Raw genomic sequence first — 21,220 nt, 5'->3', positions numbered from 1 at the left:
TACAGCAATTTGTTAATAACTGTACAGTGTTGGACACCAACATTAGAATCCCCCAAGTCTTAGCTTTCTTCAGGTACCAAGTTTATGCAAGTAGCTCTTATAAATCTGGATATATAAGCATTTTAATGTAAGCATGCTGTTTTAGGCGAATTTTCAAAAAATAAATGGTGGGGCATAATGAGTTAAGTGTGACTACACAAGGTACAAACCTGAATTAAATGTGCTTTTGTAAGTTTTCTTACATACATCAACAAGGACGTAGTCACACCAAAGATTCAAGAATCCATACTTGGCGCAAAACACCTTGGACAGGCACAACTGAACATGTTTGTGGACAAACGTTTGTGTGAACCTCCAGATAGTGACCAGCACCTGAACCTGAAATCACCCATTCAAAAGAACAAAGCCAAGACATTTGCCTCTTTGTATGAAGTTGTGCAACTTTCCAAGAACAAGCAAAACACCATCAAAGTGGACAGGCAGATTCTACAAAGGCTCATCACAGCTTACAGAGCAGGTCATAAGGTAGACCTTGACAATATCCTCCAGCATGAGCTCATGCCCATCCTGCCATCTCTGGCCACAACTAACGGGAGTCTACATTCCACCAACAAGTCTGTGTTAGCAAATATACTGACTAAACAAGTTAAAACCCCTGCAGATCTTACCCTTCAGGGACCCAGCTGCCTGGTCATTGATGGCCAAGCTCTGGTAATGGCACTCGGAAAGCCACCTGACACTACAACATTTGGTGACTATGCCAACAAGTTCACTGACACCGTGTTGAAGATGGGAGCAAAATACCAGAGGGTAGATGTTGTCTTTGACAGATACCATGACCAATCCATCAAAACAGGCACAAGGGTGAAACGCAAACAGCGCCACAGACCAGTATGTCGTGAAATCGTGTTAAACTTCAATATGAACAGGCTGACTCTAGAGCTATGTGGCAGGGCCTCAGAAGGATGACAGATTACAAAGGCACCTCCCTCAAACTGAACAGTGACATCCAACTGGCAAATGATCTCAATACCTTCTATGCGAGGTTTGAGGCTGGGAATAACAGCACCAGCCTACAAACCACTGCAATGGAGGGGGAGGGGCACTGCTGATGGAGACTTAGTGTTCAGCATAACAGAACATGAGGTGAGGAGGACGTTTAAGAAAGTGAATATCAGGAAGGCAGCAGGACCGGATGGTATCCCCGGCCGCGTCCTAAAAGTCTGTGCCGACCAACTGTCCCCGGTATTCACTGACATATTTAACCTGTCCTTAGAACAGGCTGTCTTCCCCACCTGTCTGAAGAAGTCCACCATTATCCCTGTACCCAAAAAATCCAAGCCTGCTTGCCTCAACGACTACCGCCCTGTAGCTCTCACCTCCATAGCCATGAAGTGCTTTGAGAAGCTAGTGAAGGGCTACATCTGTTCCTCCCTCCCCATCAACCTGGACCCCCTGCAATTTGCATACCGCCCCAACAGGTCCACGGAGGACTCCATAGCCCATGTGCTGCACACAGCAGCATCACACCTGGACAAGAAGCATGGGAACTATGTGAGAATGCTATTCATCGACTACAGCTCAGCATTCATTACCATAGTCCCCTCCAAACTCATAGCCAAGCTCAGGGACCTACCTGGGCTTGAACTATGACCTCTGCCAGTGGGTCTTGGACTTCCTGACAGGCAGACCCCAGGTGGTGAGAGCAGGCAACTGCACCTCCTCATCCATCACTCTCAACATAGGGGCCCCCCAGGGCTGTGTCCTGAGTCCCCTCCTCCACTCCCTGTACACACATGACTGTGTGGCACAGCGGAACAACAACACAATCATCAAATTAGCTGACGACACAGTAGTGGTGGGCCTGATCTCTGCAAACGACGAGAGGGCCTACCTGGAAGAGGTTAAGGTTCTAGCGGGATGGTGTCAAGAGAACAGCCTCTCCCTGAACGTCAGCAAAACAAAGGAGATGATTGTGGACTTTAGGAGGTCGGGGTCAGGGACTACAGCCTCCTCAGCATCGACGGGGCACCGGTTGAGAGAGTGAACAGTTTTAAGTACCTCGGAGTCCACATATCCGAGGACTTGACATGGACCACACACATTGACAGTGTTATCAAGAAGGCACGACAACGCCTCTACTTCCTTAGGCGCTTAAGGAAGTTCAACGTGAGTCAGAAGATCCTCAAGAAATTCTACTCATGCACAATAGAGAGCATCCTGACTGGCAATATCACCTCCTGGTTTGGGAATAGCACTGCACAAGACCGCAGCAGACTACAGAGAGTGGCCCGTTCAGCCGAACGCACAATTGAAGGTGGGCTTCCCACTCTCCAAGACATTTACAACAAGCAGTGCATGGGCAAGGCTAAGAGAATAATCAAAGACTCCAGCCACTCAAACAACTGCCTCTTTGAACTGCTGTGGTCAGGCAAGCGATATCGGAGTCTCATGGCAAGCACAGAGAGACTCAGAAGGAGCTTCTATCCCCAGGCCATCAGGATGCTCAATGAATGAACAATAAACAATAAGCAAACCATCAACACACCCACAGCGCACATACACTCACTTAAATAAACAACACACTGTAGCACCCACTTTACCACTTTAGACACACTTTACACTTTATATTTATATTATTGGTAAGGAAATTGCACATCATTCTCATTCCTTATTGCACCTCACCACTACAAGGTGGCACCACAAGCTAAGCTATACCTCACCATTTTTGTACCAGCTGTACATACTGTATATATAGATACACTGAACAATTTTGTTGTTTACACTTGTTTACGTACTTGACTCCTTGATTTTCTATCTTATACTTATTATACTTATTTTATACTATCTTGTTAATTATTATCTAGCACACTCTCAGGAGCAACACAGAAAGAAACATTTCATGCAAAGTATTCTGTATTCTGTATGACAACTAATAAAGAAACTTGAACATTCACTTATATTGATATGGTAAAATAATCTTTTTATTTTATTATATTATAATCTATTCTATTCTATTCTATTCAGCATTGGATGAATCATGCAACTGCAAGACACCTGCGACACCTGCCTGAATACGATTGATGACTGACAATAAATGACTGTACCTAAGCTACTGTAAGCATATTAAGGATCTAATTTGCATAAATGGCATGTTGATTAAAAAAATTCAAGAGAAAAGAGTTTGATGAATACATCCATGGCCTGGGATCATCCTGCTTTTCTTTCTTATTTGGTTGATGAGTTATGCATCAATAACGACCACCGTTTCTGCTATAAATATGAGTTTCAAGCAACATTTTCTCAACTGATCTAAAATCAGGATATGATTTTAAATTCCTCATGTATGCAAACATATAAAAACACATTTCATTCATGTTTCTACCTTGTTTAGTCAAAAAGATATGCACTTAAATAGATTTCAGCCTGGCGCTGGCGGCCATGTTGGATTTCTCAATTTTGAGGCCTTATTTGACCTTTTTGAGCTTGGTATACAGCAGATTTGGATTCAGCACCCCTTAATACCCCTAGAAATGTTGTGTACCAAAAATAAACACGAAATGCCTTCAGGGTTATGATTTTCTGAAAATTGACCCTGTCTATATCTCCATAATTGATTCCTCTTCACAAATGCTTTTATTTCAACTCTGTTTAATGACAGGAATAAGGCCGGTCATGTACTCAGAAATAGATGTACCACAATCATGAGAATCAAAGCAAAATCAGATTACTATTCAGATCAAATTATAAGTTCCTACACAAACCCGGCTGTTAACTTAATGAAAAACAAGACCTCTAATTCATTACCCGCTCATATTAATGGTAAATGGCTGCATTTATATAGCGCTTTTATCCAAAGCGCTTTACAATTTGTTCCTCACATTTGACCCATTCACTCACGCATTCACACACCGACGGTGGTAGAGTGTGTGTGTGTGTGTACGCTCACCTGTAGCTGCTGTTCTTTGAACATGTGTGGTCGTGGGGCGTTGAGGATGTCGTCCGCCAGCTGGGCCTGGCTGTCTATGTTGACAGGGGTGGTGGCCTTGCTGGACAGGAAGCTGTTGTAGATCTCCCTGGCACGCTGAGACAACTGGAAGAGGAGAGAGAGAGAGCGAGAGCGAGAGCGAGAGAGAGAGAGAGAGAGAGAGAGAGAGAGAGAGAGAGAGAGAGAGAGAAAGAAATAGGGAGATAGAAGAAGATGAGATGGAGAGAAGGGGAAAGAGTAGTAACGGAAAGAGATCAGTGAGTGTGTGAATTAGACAAAGAAAGATTTGCTGGTAGTGGTGATAGTGGTGGTAATGGTAGTGGTGATGGTGGTGGTGGTAATGGTAGTGGTGGTGGTGATGGTGGTAATGGTGGTGGTGATGGTAGTTGTTGTGAAGGATCAGATTAAACCGAATATGTATATTTATTTATATATATATATTTAATTGTATTTGTATATCGTTTGATATCCCCTGTATATTCCTTGTACAATATGCATTGAATATCCCCGTTTCTACTAAACAGCCCATAATAGTTTCATTCTACCATTGGACTAGAACCTGGCGCCAGGTTGCCATACCCCTAGGTTCAAGTTCAATCGTGCCGCCTAACATGTCGAGGCAGCCCCCGGTTCCGCGCAGTAATATGCCGGGCGAAATACGTGTGGTACTATTTGTTCATAGCGCATATATATATGACGCTCGTAAAGTAGAACTTTCTTTTAGTCCAGTTCTTTACCCTCCAACAGAGTGACAGACGCAAAAGCCTCCCCACGAAGCACGTGCGGTGTAGTAGGGCCTACTTGGCCCAGAATAGGCATTGAGATATCGTGTAGATTAATAGTTGAATGGTCATAGTTTGGCACCATACCGTCGAGTTGGACGTATTCTATTAAGCTAATAATAGTCTATTTATGTATGGTGCATCGTTCGGTTCGAGTTCTACAGTTATCAGTACCCCCATCGTTCCTGACGTTATCTGGACGCTTATCCAGGCTGGTCAGACCCCTAGTGGTGATTGCATCCGAGGAGCTCCGGGTCAAGAGCGACTGGACCTGTATATTGGATTACTCTACCCGACGACGGCGAGCCTTCCACGGCTCTTGGATTATGCTTTATGTGCTTTGATTATTCCATGGATAAAGGCCAACACTGTCGAGTGTTGGAATTACCCCCCGGAGAGGACTACAGGTGAGGCGGCGCTCTACACGTGAGGTCGCACCACGTCTCTCCGCTGTGGACCGGCAGATACCGTTCCACAGAGGGTCCAGCTGTGTTCGTCTACGGCCCGAGGTTCTGTGGGCACTGGGTCTAAGACTTTGGATTCTCCCAAGACACCGTCGGCCAGATGGGATACCGCCAGCGACTTCTCTAACCCCCCCCTCCTACTGTCTTACAACCAGTGGGACCCCCCCCCCCCCTTAGTGTATCCAGCTATAATTATTTAAGTACTATCGCTATCGTTTCCTAAATATTCCAGGTTGTATACTTACTCCCTGCGCAACCAGAGATTGGACATTCAATGTTGATTTACCTACGAATACTCATTTACCATAAAAGTGCATACTTAACATTTCAAATCATAAATGTAATTAAGTGAATATTGTGTACACCCTTTGCTGTATTAAATATTCGATTTGGTCCATTTGTGTTGGTTCGTTTCATCAGGTGGGAAAGTGTTCATCATACTTATATCTTGTACTGGGTGGCCAGAAGTTAAAGTACATGAGGTAGTGGTATTAAATATCATATCTAACAATACAGTCAGGGAATTGTACCCCTCAGCTACAATTGGTCCTTCGAGCCGGAGGGTAACTAGTGTAATATTAATATAGTGTTATTAATATCGAAATGGCCTATGATGAACACTCCACGAAACGATCCTCCTAACCTAGAACGCCCGCGGCGCAGACGACAGACACCTCAGTACTTAGAGGCTTACACTGTCAGTCAACTACCTAGCCTTCGACAAACGGTAAACGTAGTAAAAGTAGAAAGTAAAATTATGTCTGACCTTAACGACCAGGTTTCCCCGACCACAGAGGCCCTAGTAGGTCCTAATGTAACTGACCAAGCCCACGGTGGAGACCAGGAGGGAATTGACATGCCTTTACCCCCCGCCACTACTAAAGAAGTAGTCCCCGACACGCCCCGGGAGGAAGACAACCCTACAGAGAGAGAACTCTGCACGGAAGAAGAAGAGGAGAGCGCCGAGGAACTAGAGCTCCAGGACTCCCCAACGAGTACCCCCAGGAGCGGTTCACGCAGGAGCGGCTCACCTCCACTACCGCCTTCCCCCAGCGAAGCGGAGAGGATACTACAACAGGCGTTCCTCGTCAGCCTGACAGCCTCTACCGAACGCGATCGGCTCCAAGCACAGACGCTTAGCGAGCGCGAACGTCTCCAAGCCCAGGCGACCAGCGAGCGCGAACACCTCCAAGCACAGCAACGGAGCGAAGAACAGCGCACAAGTCTGGAGATGAGACGCTTCCAGATGGAAGAGAATATGGCAAGAGACCGCGCCGACGCCCAGCGCACCGCTGCCGGTGCCCAAAGAGACGCAGAGCGCGACAGACTACAAGCGCAACTAATAGAGCAGCTGATCAAAAGGACAACTCCCTCTCCCTCCGCCAGGGGCTCAAGGAACTCGTCGAGACAGCAGTCAAGAGCAGCGTCACCGCAACGAGCAAGCGACCCTGAACTTGACCAACAGACCGAGTCTAGACCCCCCGCAGACCCCCTTCCCATACCGGTCCAAGCGAGACCCAGCTACAAGGAAGGAGCGGCCTACACTGCGGAGAAGCTAAATAAACGATTACAAGATCTGGAAGATTTGATAGAAGAAGAAGAGGGAGAAGAGGAGAACCAAGCCCGACGACAGCACAGTACTCCACCGGACCAGGAGGTCCCATACAGTCCAGGCTATACCCCCGCGGCGCTGCGCTACAGACCCCCGACTCTATTTACGGGTGAGCACGACGCACGACCAGCCCCGAGGAACAGTACCTGGACCAGCGGGCCATGGTACCCTGCCAGTACCGGCCCACAGCGAGGCGCAAGAGGGGACTCGCCCAGGAGGTCTCTCCCCCAACGCTCGCCGATGTATTCGCCATCCACGGCGTCATACAACGCCACGCCATCCATCCCAGACTTCGCCTATGAGAGTCGAGCACAGTACACGGAGCTCCGGATGTGCTTAGAGACAATGCTGGTGGATGTCATTGATGAACGCCACAAGTATGCAATATTATTGAAGCACCTGAAAGTACAGCGAGCACACAATATAGCGCTAGCCTATGCTACCTCCTCGACCCCATACACAGCGGCCCTTGCAGCGCTGGATCAAAGATATGGACGTATATGGGATTACGTAATCCAGGAGATAAGGCATATTGACCGCCTACCCCCAGCCACAGACAATCGCTCACTAGATGACCTGTCAATCAAAGTGCAGTCCCTGGTGGGGATGCTGGGAGCTCAACGGGAGAAGGGCAGGCATGAGCTGTACGCCAACTCTAACGTTGAGAGGATTTTGGAGAAGCTGCCACCTGCAAGACAGGAGCGCTTTCGGCGGCAGAGGGACTACCGAGATCCCGACGGCCCCGAGCCATCCCTCCTTGATCTGGCCGACTTCCTGGCGAGAGAGGTCAGCAGCTTACGACTGGACACCTTCGGGCGGAGCACGCCAAGCTCCAGAGAGGGACCCAGGAGAATAAATGATGGAAGAAGATCGGTGACTGTCATGCACCAATCAGAGTCAGTACCGAGCAGTAAGAGTCACAGCACCCCCTCGAGGAAGGAGAAGTGGAAGATAGCGTGTCCCTACTGTGAGAAAGAACACTGGCTGTCACAATGTGACACATTCACAAAGATGAATGCAGAAGAAGTGAGCCAATGGATAAAGTCCAACCGGCGCTGTTATCGATGTGCGCGGCCCCACATGGCAGCCGAATGCCGCCTAAAGAAAAGGTGCAGCCGGTGCGATGGAGCCCATCTAGATATACTACACGATAGTAACGGAAGACGGCCTACACCTGCACCACGGAGCGGCACCAAGGCAAGTGTCATGTACATTGACCCCGCCAGCAGCAACGGAGCTCAAGTGCTCTTAAAGGTAGTCCGTGTGACATTGAGCTACCAGGATAAAGTCATGGACACTTACGCCGTCCTTGATGACGGGTCAGAGAAGACCCTTCTGCTCGCCTCAACTGGGACTGCGGGGGAGCAAGAACGAAATGACGATTCGGACAATAAGAAGAGATTTAAAGACGATAAAGGGCGAGAATGTCTCCTTCACTATCGCAGCCAACGGGCAGCCAGAGCGACAGTACAAGATCACAAATGCTTTCACCAGCCAAGAAATAAGACTCTCGCAGTACACCTACCCTGTCACCAAGTTGATGGATAAATATGTGCACCTGCGCCAATTACCTATCCCGCTCATAAACGGCGCTACCCCGACCCTGTTGATAGGCTCCGACCATGCAGAACTCATAGTCCCGATTGACCGGGTCCATACCGGTCCCCGAGGCTGTCCTGCAGCCGTCGAGACCCGCTTAGGATGGACATTACAAGGCCCCCTCGCTAAATCTCTCAACCGAACCGCAGCCACTAGCTGCTTCCACTCCCGAACGACAGAAGAAGACACCACTCTCCTGCAGCATGTCGAGAGGCTATGGACCCTAGAGACAATGCCCTTTAAGAACGAAAAGAAAGACATTCGCTCTAAAGAAGACATTTACGCCATCCACCTACTCGAGCAGGGGACAAAGAGAGTCACAGTCGGCGGAGTGATGAGATACGCAACTCCACTCCTGAGGAGAGAGGGAATGCCCCCCTTTCACGCAAAGAAAGACGCCACGGAGCGCTATCTACTGAACACAGAGCGGCGCCTAGCCAAAGACCCCGCTCAACAGAGTGTGTACCGAGCTGAGATTGAGAAGCTAATCACAGCGGGACACGTAACAAAGATTGACATTAAAGAGGCCGATCAGACGACCGAATCATGGTACGTGCCGCATCACAAGGTCCATCACAATGGCAAGGATCGCATTGTGTTTAACTGCAGCTACCAGATCGGATCCCAAAATCTGAATAAAGAGCTCTTGCCCGGCCCCACACTCGGCCCCTCCCTACTAGGCGTGCTACTGCGCTTCCGCCAGGACAAGGTGGCTATAAGCGGGGATATCAAAGGGATGTTCTTGCAAGTGAGACTAGTAGAGGAGGACAAGCCTCTGCTACGGTTCCTATGGAGAGAGAAGATCGGAGATGAGAACCCATCCATCTACCAGTGGGAAGTACTCCCCTTCGGAACCACATGCAGCCCGTGCTGTGCTACATTTGCACTACAGAAACACGTCACAGAGGACCCAGCAGCAAATGAAGAGGTCCAACACAGTGTGAAGAACAGTTTCTACGTAGACAACTGTCTACAAAGCGTCTCGACTCAAGAAGAAGCCGAGGCTCTCCTAATCAAGTTACGCGCCTCCCTAATCAAAGGAGGCTTTGATCTCAGGCAGTGGGCCAGCAGTGACCCGCACGTATTGCGCAGCCTCTCCTCCGCAGACAAGGCTGCCAGCAGCGAGACATGGATGGCGACAATCCCAGGAGAAGCCCAAGAAATGACACTAGGATTAGTCTGGCGCTTCAAAACAGACTCGCTCCACTATAGACACAAACCCTTGGCTCCAGAGCAAGGAAGGTCGGCGGCGATACCGACCACCAGACGGAGTGTGTACAGAACACTCGCCAGACAATATGACCCGCTGGGATGTATTCTACCTTACACCACCAGGGCAAAGATGATTGTACGAGCACTATGGGACAAGGACCAGGGCTGGGACGACCCAATACCCGCACACCTTGCCTCAACATGGAGAGAGTGGGAGACGGAACTCCGCTCACTCCCAGGTGTCAACATACGCCGCAGCTACTTCCCATCCACAGTGAGGCCAGAGACATGCGAGATTGAGCTACACGTCTTCAGCGATGCCTCCGAAGTAGCCTACGGATCGGTTGCTTATTTGCGTGCCCAAGAGATGGGAGGAGAGATACACACTGCTTTCATACTGGCCCGCTCAAGGATAGCCCCACGTAAGCAACAATCTATCCCACGTCTAGAGCTCTGCGCAGCCCTCGCAGGAGCGCATCTAGCCACGTTAATCCAACGTGAACTCACCATTCCGGTGCATAGAACAATCTTGTGGTCAGATTCCACGACAGTACTCACATGGATTAAGTCTGATTCATGCAGATACAAAGTCTTTGTGGGAGTCAGAGTCACCGAGATTCAGGAACTAACAGAAGAAGCAAGCTGGAGATATGTGGATACCAAACACAACCCAGCTGACGTCATCACCCGGGGAATGTCCCTGGATGACCTAACCCGCCACAACATCTACAGTGACGGACCAGCATTCCTCCAGCTCCCGGAAGGAGATTGGCCCACGCCCACCCCGAGGGAAGCAAGTAGAGAGGAGGCTGAGAACAAGAAGCCTATGTTCTGTGGACTGAGCACTGTCGCCTCCACAGACCCGAACATAGATGACTGCATTACCCTAGAGAGTGCGCAACAAAGGACATTCCTGCGGCACCACCCAGAGATTCAGTCCACCACTGACATGTCAGCAGCTGACTACGAAGAAGCAGAACTTCTTCTACTACAACGAGCCCAGAGAGACTCGTTCCCCGATGAGCTAGACTGTCTACAGGGAGGAAACCCCGTCCCATCAGACAGCAGACTGATTCACCTGGCACCAGAGAGTGACGCACATAATCTCATCAGAGTGGGTGGTCGCCTGCGGAGAGCCCCCGACCTACCAGATGACATTAAGCACCCGATCGTCTTGAACAGCCGACACAAGGTCACAGAGCTGATCATAAAGAAATACGACGAGGATGTGCACCACGCCGGAGCAGAGAGAGTCTTCGCGGAGATCAGACGTCGTTATTGGATATTACAAGGGAGAGAAGCAGTACGGCGCTTCCAGCGAACCTGTCTAGACTGCCGTAAGTGGCGCGCGCAGCCCAACATACCACGGATGGCTGACCTACCCCCCTGTCGCCTCCGAATCGGCGACAAGCCATTCCACTCCACAGGCATGGACTGTTTTGGCCCGTTGTATATAAAAAGAGGAAGAGGCACCGAGAAGCGGTGGGGTATTGTATTCAAATGCATGACCACCAGAGCGATACATATCGAGCTCCTTCCGACCATGAGCACAGACTCATTCCTTATGGCCTTCCGGAGATTCATATCACGGAAAGGACAACCGTCTACATTGTTGTCTGATCACGGGACCAACTTCAAAGGCGGAGAAAGAGAGCTGAGAGAGAGCTTCCAAGCTATGGGCCCAGAACTTAAGACCCACCTCGCTCCAGCCCAGGTTGACTTCCAGTTTAATCCCCCGAACGCACCCCACTTCGGTGGAACCTGGGAACGAGAAGTACGTTCTATAAAGACAGCCCTGTATGCCGTACTCGGAGCCCAGACTGTGGCAGAGGAAGTCCTAATGACAGTCCTCACGGAGATCGAGGGAGTATTGAACTCCAAACCCCTCGGTTACGTCTCCAGTGATGTAGCAGATGTCGACCCAGTCACCCCCAACACACTCCTAATGGGGCGGCTGGACCCCGCGCTACCCCAGACAATGTACAGGCCCGAAGAAGCGAACGGCCGAAGAATGTGGAGGTACAGCCAAGTACTAGCCGACAAGTTTTGGAGCAGCTTCCTACTCCACTACCTACCGTCTCTACAGACCCGCCAGAAATGGGTGAAAGAGAGAGACAATTTGACAGAAGGAACAGTCGTCATGATAGTTGACCAGTCACTCCCCAGAGCTATGTGGCCGGCTGGCCGCGTAAGCAAAGTGATCACCGGTGCCGATGGAAAGGTCCGAGCAGCTGAAGTACTCGTCCAAGGGCGCACCTACACACGGCCCGTGGCGAGGCTCATAGAACTGCCCCGACTCCCAGATACTATCGATGATGACCATGACCCTATGACTTTGTGAGTTGACTGACCTTACAGCGGACCTTGAGTGGAAGACAGTGCGGTTAATCTGTCTCTGCTTAGCTAATTAGGTGGGACTAATTAGGGGGCGGCTGTTGTGAAGGATCAGATTAAACCGAATATGTATATTTATTTATATATATATATTTAATTGTATTTGTATATCGTTTGATATCCCCTGTATATTCCTTGTACAATATGCATTGAATATCCCCGTTTCTACTAAACAGCCCATAATAGTTTCATTCTACCATTGGACTAGAACCTGGCGCCAGGTTGCCATACCCCTAGGTTCAAGTTCAATCGTGCCGCCTAACATGTCGAGGCAGCCCCCGGTTCCGCGCAGTAATATGCCGGGCGAAATACGTGTGGTACTATTTGTTCATAGCGCATATATATATGACGCTCGTAAAGTAGAACTTTCTTTTAGTCCAGTTCTTTACCCTCCAACAGAGTGACAGACGCAAAAGCCTCCCCACGAAGCACGTGCGGTGTAGTAGGGCCTACTTGGCCCAGAATAGGCATTGAGATATCGTGTAGATTAATAGTTGAATGGTCATAGTTTGGCACCATACCGTCGAGTTGGACGTATTCTATTAAGCTAATAATAGTCTATTTATGTATGGTGCATCGTTCGGTTCGAGTTCTACAGTTATCAGTACCCCCATCGTTCCTGACGTTATCTGGACGCTTATCCAGGCTGGTCAGACCCCTAGTGGTGATTGCATCCGAGGAGCTCCGGGTCAAGAGCGACTGGACCTGTATATTGGATTACTCTACCCGACGACGGCGAGCCTTCCACGGCTCTTGGATTATGCTTTATGTGCTTTGATTATTCCATGGATAAAGGCCAACACTGTCGAGTGTTGGAATTACCCCCCGGAGAGGACTACAGGTGAGGCGGCGCTCTACACGTGAGGTCGCACCACGTCTCTCCGCTGTGGACCGGCAGATACCGTTCCACAGAGGGTCCAGCTGTGTTCGTCTACGGCCCGAGGTTCTGTGGGCACTGGGTCTAAGACTTTGGATTCTCCCAAGACACCGTCGGCCAGATGGGATACCGCCAGCGACTTCTCTAACCCCCCCCTCCTACTGTCTTACAACCAGCGGGACCCCCCCCCCCCTTAGTGTATCCAGCTATAATTATTTAAGTACTATCGCTATCGTTTCCTAAATATTCCAGGTTGTATACTTACTCCCTGCGCAACCAGAGATTGGACATTCAATGTTGATTTACCTACGAATACTCATTTGCCATAAAAGTGCATACTTAACATTTCAAATCATAAATGTAATTAAGTGAATATTGTGTACACCCTTTGCTGTATTAAATATTCGATTTGGTCCATTTGTGTTGGTTCGTTTCATCAGGTGGGAAAGTGTTCATCATACTTATATCTTGTACTGGGTGGCCAGAAGTTAAAGTACATGAGGTAGTGGTATTAAATATCATATCTAACAATACAGTCAGGGAATTGTACCCCTCAGCTACAGTAGTGGTGATGGTGGTGGTGGTAATGGTAGTGGTGGTGGTGATGGTGGTAGTGGTAGTGGTGATGGTGGTTTTGATTTGATGTTTTTTATTTTCGTGTCTTACATACAGGTGTATGCCCAGCCCATATGGGCTTACAAGACACAAACAATATATATATAATAGTATACTTGACAAATTACTTGACAAATTACTTGACAAATTATGACATAGACCAAGATGGCCACAAAAAAAAGAAAATACAATAAAACGTAATATAACACAGGCTGTAAGCAATGTATGTAAACAAAGAAAGAAGAATTCATATACAATTATATAGGATATAGTGTGTTTTGTCTCAAGTGCCATGCTTTCTCCAAAAATCCTGCAAAACTGAAGATGTCTTCCACAAAAAAACAACTCAACATACAACTCTCAGACTGCTAAAACAAAAACGTGGTAATGGTAGTGGTGGTAGTGGTGGTGGCAGTGTTGGGAAAGTTCACTTTCTACATGAACTAGTTCAGTTCACAGTTCACACATTTTTAAATGAACTAGTTCAGTTCATAGTTCATACGGTAATTCAAAATGTTGAACTAAAGTTCATGGTTTCAAAAATGAACTAATTTATAGTTTATAGTTATTTTTTCAATACGTTGCTACGAGCTATTATTTGTCAAATTTATTGCCACACCCCATATAGAACCACAGACAGCAATCAGAATACTGGCATTTCCATAACGCTTTGCTGCCGCCCATTCAGTCCACACTAATAGCAGCTGCAGCTTTCATCTCTACAGTATATTTTCAAAAACATGAGGAAAAACGTGCTGCTTGAATGGTCTTTATTAAGTATAATAATCTAAATATACTTAAAGTACCAAAAGTGAAAGTAGTCATTGTGCAAACATATAACATATAAACATGTGCCCACATAACTCTGTACTAACACAACACGAGGTAGGAACCAGGCTGAGGTATGAAACTAAGGTTGTACCTCAAAGTTCAATATTCAAAGTGCAAAACATTTACTGACTTTAACTAAAACTCATTTAAATGCTCATACGCTGACGCCGTAGAGTCTGACTCTGAGCGAGTGCTGCTGCTATACTACCCGGTTCCGCGGTTCCACATTGTTCTTGTTGTGAGGAGTCTGATGACGTATATTTTTGTGCGACAGCCAGGGGTGACAGGCAGCGTACGCATCACAGGCAGCTTGCGGTTGGCAGATTGGGTGGTTTTCCGCATTATTTTGAAGCCTGTTTACGGTGTGTTTTAACTGGGTTTTCGGCTGAAAGGCATATGAAATCTGGCACACTTTTGAACGCCGTTATAATACAGTGCTGAGAATGAACGCACTTTTAAATGCCGTTATACAGCGCTGAGAATGAACGCGTTCTCAATTACGTTCATCTAGCGGAAATACAGTACGTTCAGTTCACGTTCGCCCAAAATATGAACGCGTTCAGGTACATCACTGGGTAGTGGTGATGGTGGTGGTGGTAGTAATGGTGGTAGTGGTGGTGGTAATGGTGGCGGTAATGGTGGTGGTGGTAGTGGTGGTAATGGTAGTAGTGGTGGTGGTAATGGTGGTTGTAACGGCCAAATGGATGTAAATATGTGTAATGGATTTATGTGACCATGGGGTGGCGCTTCTGTTTATATAAGTGCCAGGTGCACTGTAGGAGGTAGGAGTTTGACCCGGAAAGGGCAATGGTTTTTGACCGCAGGTTATCGCAGGTCGTAGGTCACAGGTCGCGGGTTACCGCTGTATGAACATGCCGCAGGGTGAAATGTTTGTAGGCAATTAGTTATTGTATTAATTATTGTTGATCAGTTTAAGGAGCAAAACCCAAGATATCCTGTTTGCACAGTGAATTGTTCATTAACGGTAAGACAGACATATTGTGCTTCTCAGAAACCAAACTGGATGCATCTGTAAAGGGCCCAGAGATCGAAATTGAAAACTATTCAATAGTCAGGAAGGATAGGAATCAGTATGGAGGTGGTGTCTGCGTGTATATTCATAAAGATACCAAATTCATTAACCGTACTGACCTGAACCATGATGAAATTTAAACTGTTTGGGTTGAAATCTTGTTCGAAAGGGGCGAAATCCGTACTATAGACCGCCAGAACAGAGTGGCTTTTATGATACACTTGATGGGTGCTTAGCTGGGGTGGAAGGTGTAGAAAATATTCTTATTGGGGACTGGAACACGGATATGCTACGTAAAGAAGCACCCGTCTTCAAGGCCTTCAGTAGGTTTTGTGATCTGCACGGTTTCAGCCAGCTAATAACCCAAGCCACAATAGTATGTGATTCAACACAAACTACCATTGATCTCATTCTGACCTCTGACAAGTCCATGATCTCCAACAAAGGGGTGATAGCATGCAGGTTAAGTGATCATTATATGATATTCTGTACCCGCAAAAAGCTAAAACAAAAGGCCGGCTGTCACAAAACAGTCACATCTAGGGACCTCAAAACCTACTCTAGAGAGGCCTTTAACCAAGAACTGGAGAGCCTGGACTGGTCAGATGAGCTCAATGGTACACTAGTTGAAGAAACATGGCTTGGATTCAAAACCAAATTCACAACAATACTTAACAACATGGCCCCCCTAAGAACCACCAGGGTTAAAAATCGCACTGAGCCATGGATGCACAATGAAATACTGACCGCTATGAAAACCAGAGACAAAAAATGCTCTGAACTTCATAAAAGTCAGACAAAGCTTACCAAAAGCTCAAACAGCGAACTCCAAGCCCACGTGGTTGAACTCAAAATACAAAGAAACAGACTAAGAAATGACGTAAACACCATGATCAAATCCACACAAAAAAAATTCATCAATGACAAAACTGAGGAAAACAAAAACAAACCCTGTGAACTTTGGAAATTACTCAACAACCAACTAGGCTGCAGCAAAAAAACTGATTTACAAACATAAACATAAAGACAGATAACACTCTCATCACAGACAAGCTGGATGTGGCCAAATACTTAAACATATTCTTTACAAACATAGCCAGAACACTGGTTAATAAACTACCCTCCCACTCAGGGCATTTTGGGGTAGAACACATAGTAACCTACCTACTACAAAAACCTAGGGGTCCGCAAAGACGACTTCAAACTTGAAATAGTAACAACAGATGAGGTACTCAAAAAACTGAGCGCCCTCCAACCTAACAAGGCCACTGGCCATGACAACATCCCCTCCAAATTTCTCAGAGACTCGGCAGCCGCCATCACCCCAGTCATCACACACATAATAAACCTCTCCATAAAACAGGGACACGTCCCCAAAGACTTCAAAATTGTGAGAGTGACCCCCCTGCACAAAAAAGGCAGCAAATTAGACCCAGGTAACTACCACCCTGTTTCTATTCTTACCTCCATCTCGAAAGTCATGAAAAAATAGTATACGAACAGGTCGAAAAGTACCTCGCGGGAAAAAATCGAATCTACGAACATCCAGAACATCCCACTCCACTGACACATGCCTTCTCTATTTGAACGACCACATCAAACAAGAGGTGGACGCGGGCAAATACTGCGGCATGGTCATGCTGGACCTACAAAAGGCCTTCGACACTGTCAATCACTCCATTCTGATTGACAAGCTAAAAGCAATTGGTTTTGATAGTTTATCAGTGAGCTGGATGCAATCCTACCTGGAGGGGAGAGAACAGATGGTGGAGGTAAACGGTACTCTGTGCCCCCCCCCCCCCCCCCCCCTCCCAGTGAGCTGTGGTGTTCCACAAGGAAGCATACTAGGACTGTTACTGTTCCTAATTTATGCAAATGACATGTCGTCAGCTTGTGACTGCAACTTGTTCCTGTTAGCGGACAACTCAGCCCTGCTGGTCTCTGACAAGAACAAGTTACAGGTTGAAAAAACCCTCTGCACCTGGCTCGCTGATAACAAACTATCATTACACCTTGGTAAAACAGAGTCCATTATCTTCGGATCAAATAACAAACTCAGCAAGACCAACGGCTTTTCAGTTACAGTGGGTGACAATATTGTCACAAGGAAAGATGAAATTACATACCTGGGTTCCATCCTAGAGGCAAATCTTTCATGTGATAAAATGGCATCCAATATAATCAAAAAAGTCAACCAACAAACTAGATTTTTGTACCGGATCTCCTCTCTGGTAAACAAGAATACCCTGAAGACTCTGGCAGGAGCACTCATTCAAGGGTACTACGACTATGCTTGCACCTCATGGTACCAAAGCACCTCAAAGGCGCTAAAACAAGATTACAAACATCACAAAACAAACTGGTCAGACTACTGCTTGACCTTACTCCTAAAACCCACCTCACACCTGCCCACTTTGACAACCTAGGATGGCTTAGAGTAGACGACAGAGTACAGCAACTTGCAATGGGCCTGGTCTACAAGATACACTACACCACTCAGGTACCCATGTACATGTCAAAATACTTCCCAAAGGTCAGTGAATACCACGACCACAACACCAGAGGGAGTTCCACAAATCATGTGCAACCCAGATTCGGCACAAACAAGGGACTAAACACGTTTCGCAATTATGCCACAGCAATGTGGAACACCCTACCCACAGCCGTAAAAAAAAATGTGAATCCCTACCCACATTCAAAACCGCTCTCAAAGAGCACCTACGGGAGGCTGCAATTCGAAACTGGCCACCGTAAATGTCCAAACCCCCCCTCCCACCCACCCACCCCCTCCTAATGGACAGTCTCCTCCCCACCGTATGTATATATTTTCTCCCACCCACCCACCCCCTCCTAATGTACAGTCTCCTCCCCATCATATGTATATATTATCTGTTAGGATTCTGGGTAACAGTACTGTATATTTGCATATCGTATATGTCACAAATGTAACAGTACTATATACCTGTATGTCATAAATGTCATGATGACATGTATGTTGTGTATGTCATAAATGTCATTATGAATTGAAAATGGGGGACCCTGATGTAAACAAGACAAACGTCTTTCTCTGGTCTGCATCCCCTTAACAATTGTGTGTATTGAGCCGTACTGTATTGTACCCATTCTGCAATCTGTTAAATAAAGTTTTCATTCATTCATTCAAGCAAATAAATATCATTTTCCAAGAAGAGCTGCCTGCATTGTATCATTGGAACACGGACGGTTTGGTATCAGATCAAACAAATATAATGGCGCGTCAGTCAGCCAGGTCCATCTACGGGATCAAATTTCTCAGTAGCTCCGTATAAGACGGGAGCTCCTTTAATAGTGGTGGTGATGGTAGTGGTGGTTGTAATGGTAGTGGTGGTAATGGTGGTAGTGATGGTAGTGGTGGTGGTGATGGTAGTGGTGGTAATGGTGGTAATGGTGGTGGTGGTAATGGTGGTGGTGATGGTAGTGGTGGTGGTAATGGTGGTGGTGATGGTTAATCTTTAGCAATATACTGTAGGCTGATGATAATTATGTTAAATGTAAATACTATGTGCTGCTGAGACCAAGGACCACAATGGAAATAAGTCTGTGACTTTGTTGTGCTATCCTTGATCATTTTAGGATGCATGACTTGTTGTAACATGCATTTTAATAATTGTCAAATGAACTAAACTAAACTACAGACTCACATCTCAATAAATGCACTTAATAGGAAGCAGGAGCTCCAGAATGTGTCCTTGATACAGTGTTGTAGCACTCAAGCTTTGTGTGTGCTGCAACGTTCTCAAGAAGGCAGAACTGTGAAAGAATTATGTGATGTGTGGACCTGGACAACTGAAGATGCTGCCAATGAGATCACGTTAGTATGAAACTACAGTTCTCTCAAATCAATTTGTTTTGGCGACAGAACAAAATCTCCAAAATGGTTGTCCTCAGTTGTATCCCTCTTACTTATCATAGGAAGACTGCCCTGTTCTCTTGATCCTCCAATCATAACAGACTTAACAAAGTTCCATTAGATGTTCTGATGTTCTAACTTTATGCTTCAATAAAATAATCACAAAATGCACACAATTTTAGTTTTCATATCTAATGTGACAAATAATTGGAATTCATCTACAATACCGATTATGATTAATGTATAGGCCTAATATTGCTTGTGCAATGTCGCTAACCGCATGTACAGTACGTTCACAGGCTGTGTTGGGCGTTCTAAGAGAAATTCACGCCATTGCTCCGTTTCTTCAGAAAATGCTGAAAATGCCCGTTCCTAGTTTATATACATTACATACACATGTGTGATTATACTGTGTGTACGGTGTACACATGGACTGGTGTAGGAAATTAACAGGAGCTTGGGACAAAGAATCCACAGAAAATGTCCCAAATGTCGTTCCTGAAATTGAGATTATGTGTGGAAACAAAGCCCCAGGGAAAGTGTATGTAATGGTGTGTATGTGACGGTGTGTGTTACCTGTTTCTTGTCATTTTCAGGGACATGGCTGAAGAACTCACAGGCCTGCCAGAACAGGATGTTCTCCTCACTAAACTCCTTCTTCAGAAACTCCTACGCACGCACGCACACACACACACACACACGCACACACACACGCGTGCGCGCGCACACGCACACACACACACACACACACAGCAAACAAAGATCAGACAAACTAACCACTAGAGTACAATTTACCTGACCTGGATGAACATTACCAATGGTACTTTGGTGGTTCTTGAATTACAGTGGAAAAATAAACAAGAGCCCATCTCAGAACTTTCAGAGGGTCCTTTGACAATGTAAAAGCAGCATTAGGTTAAGTGGATATAGAGTGGTTACATCAGATGACATTGTTTCTTTCTCTGTACTTGTAATGCTTGTGGGTGAAAGGATGTGGTGGGAGAGGGCAGTTAAATGTTACCGACAACAAACAGACAAAGAAAACTGTGTGTGTGTGTGTGTGTGTGTGTGCACGCTGTGGTCTTACAGAGAAGTAGCGTATTCCCACGGGGTCCTGCAGCAGTCTCTCAAAGCAGACGGCCCAGCTGGCCACTCTCCTCTCAGTGTGACGACGGTGGCTCTGAACGCTGGGCAGGCTGGCATTACTGTTCAGACTGGTGTCACTGCCCTGGAGCTCCACAGTGTTCAGCTCTACACACACACACACAAAGACAACCACATGTTTGTATACATGTTAGTATAATAGTATTGTATTTGGGTTTTTGCAGACAGACAGACAGACAGACAGACAGACAGACAGACAGACAGACAGACAGACAGACAGACAGACAGACAGACAGGTGTACAGACAGACAGAGAGAGGCAGACAGACCCAATTTAAATGTGTAAAGAAACAAACAAACAAACAAACAAACAAGCAAACAAACAAACAGACAGACAGACACAACACAGACAAACAGATAAGCAGACCGAAAGACAGGGTTGAGAACATCCAGAACATGCCTTGGGCCTGGCGCTGCAGTGAGCTGCTGAACAGAAACACAAGATGGCAGAGACAGCAGAGACAGCCTGGGGGAAGCACTGCTGGTCAGGTGTGCAGCAGGACACCCTGGCAGAGGTCTGGCTCTCGTACATGAGACCTGCGTGTTGCTTCCTCTCCCCTCAGAACAGGCTACTTTTATTTGAGCTAGTACTTATGCTATTTACTGGGCACACTCGATTTGCCTTCAAAACGTTTCTTTTGTGGCTATGTTGGTAAGACAATACAACAATATAGTGCACCCTCTACTGTTGTACGTTGTACACTTGTTGTAAGTTACACTGGATGAGAGCAAGTGCCCTATAATTTGGTGAAAGAATTGTA

The 21,220-nt window shown here is 46.7% G+C and overlaps 1 protein-coding gene across 2 annotated transcripts in view; it reads right to left on the bottom strand.

The window, feature by feature from the left end:
• rgs12b (regulator of G protein signaling 12b) overlaps positions 1–21,220 on the bottom strand; it is a 207,684-nt gene that overhangs the window by 38,384 nt on the left and 148,080 nt on the right. For both annotated transcript variants that reach the window (XM_084318962.1, XM_084318963.1), the window contains exons 6-8: positions 20,384–20,547; positions 19,873–19,965; positions 3,950–4,093 (exon numbers count right to left, since the gene is read on the bottom strand). In XM_084318962.1, the coding sequence (XP_084175088.1) occupies positions 3,950–4,093; positions 19,873–19,965; positions 20,384–20,547 (401 nt within the window). The remainder of the gene's footprint in view (positions 1–3,949; positions 4,094–19,872; positions 19,966–20,383; positions 20,548–21,220) is intronic.

The sequence above is a fragment of the Notolepis coatsorum genome, assembly GCF_963971535.1.
Source record: "Notolepis coatsorum genome assembly, chromosome: 7".
NCBI classification, from domain to species: Eukaryota; Metazoa; Chordata; class Actinopteri; order Aulopiformes; family Paralepididae; genus Notolepis; species Notolepis coatsorum.
Note: the sequence above shows the minus strand (reverse complement) of the source record. Positions and strands in the feature narration are given on the sequence as shown.